The 5,722-nt window shown below is 35.8% G+C and overlaps 1 protein-coding gene across 1 annotated transcript in view; it reads right to left on the reverse strand.

Moving 5' to 3' along the window:
• Positions 1 to 946: 946 nt before the first annotated feature.
• Positions 947 to 5,722, reverse strand: part of LOC107686556 (transmembrane protein 147-like) — a 10,716-nt gene continuing 5,940 nt past the window's right edge. The window contains exons 7-8 of the mRNA XM_016483606.1: positions 5,415 to 5,536; positions 947 to 1,342 (exon numbers count right to left, since the gene is read on the reverse strand). Of these exons, the coding sequence (XP_016339092.1) occupies positions 1,222 to 1,342; positions 5,415 to 5,536 (243 nt within the window). The 3' untranslated portion in view covers positions 947 to 1,221. The remainder of the gene's footprint in view (positions 1,343 to 5,414; positions 5,537 to 5,722) is intronic.

A 5,722-nucleotide genomic window follows, 5' to 3' on the forward strand; every position in this document is an offset into this window, starting at 1 on the left:
TTTGCGTCGTGAGAATATTGAGCAAAATAGCTCACTTGTCATGGCGTTACTTAACTATATCATGTTATGAATAAACTAAACATTCTGAATTTTTTTACCTCAGTGTGTTTCTTCTGAGTTTATGTGTGCTGTTACGCTCATTTGTTCTGAAGTCTCACAAAGAGACAATGTCAGTCTTATGCACACCCCTTCAAGTAAAGTGTTACCCAATTCTCTCTGATGACGCAGTAACTTACCGCGGGGCTAGGTCCGTCAGACTTAAGATATTTTAGCAGTAATGTGACCAAAAATATTTAAGACCAATCGAATCCGAATTTAAGACATTTTAAGGCCTTATATTAGGAAAACGTTATTTAAGACATTTTAAGACTTTTTAAGTCCCCGCGGACACCCAGTTATGGTAAAAAAGTTTTGTTTTTCCACAAGATAAATATTGCCAACAGCATATACATTACTGATAAACTTTATACTGGTTAATATGACAGTTTTAACTGTTTTATGAACATCATCAGCAGTTTTTTTTAGCAGATACATTGCATACAACTGCATACTAAAATGTTTTTACTAACATGTTTTATAAACTGCATGCGAATATGTTTTGTTTTGGAAAAGTTTATTTACAATTCATCAAAACCCATAGTTAACCATTCATGTCCCTTACATTCCCAGCAAATTTATTGTTTTAATGTGCCAGGAATGCGAAGCTTGGTTGGACTGAAATAGCAGTTTTGTTTCTTTACCAGAACAGATTTGGAGAAAATCTCCAGACGACTAGTTCCTAGATAGTTCCTTGTCAAGGAAGCATAACAAAATGTGTGTGTGTGTGTGTGTGTGTGTGTGTGTGTGTGTGTATATATATATATATGTTTGGTTTGCTCATACATATATGCTAATTCAATTCTACCATACAAAAACTGCAAAAGAGTTTTGTCCTATGTGGTCTTTATTAATAAATTTGTTTGCCGTTAAGAAGGTCTTTCTTGGAGTAAGTTTCACCATAACTGGTTTCTCTCCCAAAACTGTCCCAAGTATTCCTTCATACTGAAATCAAATATTTATTTAGTTAATTGAATAAAGTATAAACACATGTTCACTAATAACAGTTATACTCTCACAGTCTCCAGATAAAAAAAAGTCAACAGCATTCAAAGTAGGAATGTGGATTTGCTCTTCAAATACTTGAAATGCCCCTTGAGTGGAGGCACTGTACAGTATAAGTGTTTAGTTGCTGTGAACGAGTGTGACGAATAGGAAGAGTGAACACAGGGAGATGGCACCAGTGAGCACGGCCTTCACTAGGAGAGCCGTCCAGCTGCCCAGGAGGAAAACATGAACAAACAGTCTGGAGGAGAGACACAAACATTGAAATAAACCGTTATGTGCAGTAAAAACTCAAAACAAAGAGCAAAAGATTTCTTTAAAAGGAGACACAGTGACTTCATACGGAAAAGTATATTAACATATTACACTTATTTTTTTCTGCAGTTTATAGTGTGCATATATTATCATATCCGTTAAACACCCGGATGACCTACTACACAACACTAATACTGTAACCCACAATGCAATTTTCCTGCAAAACTGAAGTGGCATTCTACTGTATTAAATGTTTTATGCTGTGTAATGCATTTCACTTGCTATTAAAAAAAAAAAACAGTAAGCAGTATACAGTGTATAGTATGCAATACTCAGTACGTAATAAACTAGTGTTTAATTCCAAACACAGCCAGAAACTAAAGCAGCAATGGCAATAAAATCACACTTAAGGCAACAGTGCCATCTAGAGGACAGACGACCAACTGCATCAGTCCTAAAAAACAGCTCTAATGTATTAAACTGTACTGTATTAAATAAGCCCTTTTCAATGAATTGTGATAAATTAAATAAAAAAGCCTCTAATTATTATACAAACTGAATATCTAATTGACTCTTTTGATTTACAAGTTAAATGAAATGATCAGTACTAGATTAATGTGGGTGATTTAAATGATACAGAAATGCTGTCCAATGTTGAAAATTACAGATAATTATTTTTATGTCCTAAAAAGTACTCCACACGGCTCCGGGGGGGTTAATAAAGTCCTCCTGAAGCGAAGCGATGCGTTTTTGTGAGAAAAATATACATATTTAAAACTTTATAAACCCTAATCTCTAGCTTCCGCTGTCGTACGTGTGTTCACGAGAAAGTGGCGTTCCAGTAGGAGGACGTAGGCATAGTGTAAGCTCCGGTGAGAAATGACGAACACGGAAGAGCAAAGGAGAGAGCAAAACAAAACTCCGGTCACGAATTAGAAGTACAAAAGCTAGAGATTACGGTTTATAAAGTTTTAAATATGGATATTTTTCTTACACAAACGCATCAATTCGCTTCAGTAGGCCTTTATTAACCCCCCCCGGAGCCATGTGGAGCACTTTTTATGATGGATGGATGAATTTTATTGGACTTTCAAAATCTCAACGCCCATTCACTGCCATTATAAAGCTTGGAAGCTGTTATAGTGAAATAAATAAATAAATACATACATCTGTGATGCTGATTTTTTTTATGCATACAAACACAAAAACTAAAGCACAAAGTAAGCACATATCTTACCAGACTGATGTTGGAATCAAAGCTCATTTGAATGTATTTCCAGTCAAACTCAATGCCACGAGCTCCCACCCATAACGGAATACATCTGTTTAAAATGAACAGACAACATTTTTATTACAGTACTGATCATTTCTCAAACTTGGACTCCAAAATCTTGAACAAAAGTGCATAACCAAAACCATACACGTTAATTTCTACTGGTTACTGGCAGTGAAAATCTGTCATGCTTGTGATTGACAGCATATCTCTCAGGATGATCAGAATACCTTGACATGATGAGTTCGGCTGTAGCCCAGCCCATAGCTGCCACCATGATCTTATATTCACCCTTCCCAGCATTCCTAGACATAACCAGATGAAGACCTAGAAGATCAGCCAAGTCCACTGTGGCCTTCATGAACTCCTGGGGTTAACAGGACATGAATGAATGAAGTTAACATGATTATTTGCACTGTAAGCACTGCTGAAATAATAATGTGTGAACAAGTTGTGAGCACAAAGCCTTAAATGAATAGTTCACCCAAAAATATACATTTGCTGACAATGTTCTCCGTTTCTTCATTCCAACAGATTTGGAGAAATTCAGCATCACATCTCTTGCTCACCAGTGGATCCTCTGCAGTGAATGGGTGCCGTCAGAATGAGAGTCCAAACAGCTGATAAAAACATCACAATATTCCACAAGTAATCCATACGACTCAAGACCATCAGTTAACGTTTTGTGAAGTGAAAAGCTGCATGTTTGGAAGAAACAAATCCATCAAGACGTTTTTAACTTTAAGCCATTTCTTCTGCCTAAAATACAAGTCCTCTATCCATAATATCACTTTCTCCAGTGCAAAGTTATCTCATCTGAATCAGGAGAGAGATATACACATATCAAGCACCATTTACAAGTGAAAACAGTCCAAAACAGTTCTAAACAAATATGTTGGTGGATTTTGATGTGAGAGTACAACTGGTGATTAGGGATGTTCATTTTAACCGTTTAACCGGTTTAAAAAGTCATTTAATTACTTATTTTTTCAGTAATTTATAAAATTATAGGAAAAGGTTTGCTGCATTGTTAAAATATGCAAAAAATTAGTTTTTTAGGGGGAAAAAAACGTAAGTCGCGTTAATAGGCCTAATGAAATAGGCCTAATGCCGAAGCGAAATGTTTACAAACATTATAATAAACACTGTAAACATAGCTAGGCTATTTTAGTTCCCCTCACTCCACAACAAATCCTTTCAATTACCAGTATTTAGAAAAGAACAAGAATTAAAAATATAAGAAGCTATAGCAATATAAACGACAAGCCAAAACAAATTCATTTAGGCTAAAGCGAAACTGAAACCAACGTTGGGTCTCTCATTCCACACAAAATCAAATGTTTCCGTATTCGCCATGTATTTGAATGGCAAATTATTATTTATTATGTACTTCACTTGCGTTCCAATATCCACGTAAAACAAAATGTTTTGCATAACATCACGGCAGTACTGTGATAACACTTAACGGCACAGATTTTACTACATATTTTTTACTAAATCGTTTTTTTTCCATATGTTTGACTGACTGCATTTTATTATGATCATGAACAGGCTGCATTGTCAAGGTAGCAATGCTTAACTGTCTGTTCATGCTGAGGTGAGATGCTCAAACCTTCAGTTCGACAAATCGCTCATCTGCTTTAAAAGATGCTCTGTTAGACATCTTAAACTTTAAGAATGCCACCTTTTCTGTTCCAAAACCTTGTGAGCTCTTTACATAGACAGCATTTAAAAGCTTTATGTTTACACTTTCAATTCTAAAAAGTAAGCAGCAACAGTGCATTTCATTATAAGGTACCTTGTTTTGGCCAAATTCTAAAACAGCATCACATGTTGTCTTAGTGGATAAGACAATCCCAGAATTCAATGTGACAAGCTTGGTGGACAAAAAAAATCATGACGAAACGTACAGTCAGCTGTAAATATACACTACTATTTGAGGGGTTGGTTACAGTTTTTAATTAACATTTCTTAAAGGGATAGTTCACCCAAAAATGAAAATGACCCCATGATTTACTTGTCCTCAAGCCATCCTAGGTGTATATGACTTTCTTCATTCAGACAAATGCAATCGGAGTTACATTAAAAAATGTCCTGACTCTTCCAAGCTTTATAACAGCAGTGAATGGTGGCTGAGATCTTGAAGCCCAAACAAGTGCATCCATCCATCATGATAAGTACTCCACACGGTTCCGGGAGATTAATAAAGTCCTCCTGAAGCGAAGCGATGCGTTTTTGTGAGAAAAATATACATATTTAAAACTTTATAAACCCTAATCTCTAGCTTCCGCTGTCGTACGTGTGTTCACGAGAAAGTGGCGTTCCAGTAGGAGGACGTAGGCATAGTGTAAGCTCCGGTGAGAAATGACGAACACGGAAGAGCAAAGGAGAGAGCAAAACAAAACTCCGGTCACGAATTAGAAGTACAAAAGCTAGAGATTACGGTTTATAAAGTTTTAAATATGGATATTTTTCTTACACAAACGCATCAATTCGCTTCAGTAGGCCTTTATTAACCCCCCCCGGAGCCATGTGGAGCACTTTTTATGATGGATGGATGAATTTTATTGGACTTTCAAAATCTCAACGCCCATTCACTGCCATTATAAAGCTTGGAAGAGCCAGGACATTTTTTAATATAAATTTGATTGTATTCATCTGAAAAAAGAAAGTCATTTACACCTAGGATGGCTTGAGGGCGAGTAAATTATGGGGTAATTTTTGTTTTTGTGAACTATCCCTTTAAGGCAGAATAAAGATAAACAAGTACGACTGTGATACTCACTCCATGAGAAAGCCCTTATAAACACACAACCCCAGCAGGATGGTAACAGGGAGTCGAAAGCTTTTGGGAAGGTCGTATCGAGTGAACATCCATACTACTGCTGCCATGGCAATATAATGTACCTATTATGATTAAAAATTTCAGGAACAGGATAAAGTAACAGAAGTGAGTATATCGGACTTAAAAGTTGTGTCCCAATGACTATACATACATACATACATACATACATATAAACACACACACAAACATATATATACATATATATATATATATATATATATATATATATATATATATCTCACATTTTA

This window comes from Sinocyclocheilus anshuiensis, unplaced genomic scaffold, assembly GCF_001515605.1.
Source record: "Sinocyclocheilus anshuiensis isolate Anshui unplaced genomic scaffold, SAMN03320099.WGS_v1.1 scaffold389, whole genome shotgun sequence".
Lineage (NCBI taxonomy): Eukaryota > Metazoa > Chordata > Actinopteri > Cypriniformes > Cyprinidae > Sinocyclocheilus > Sinocyclocheilus anshuiensis.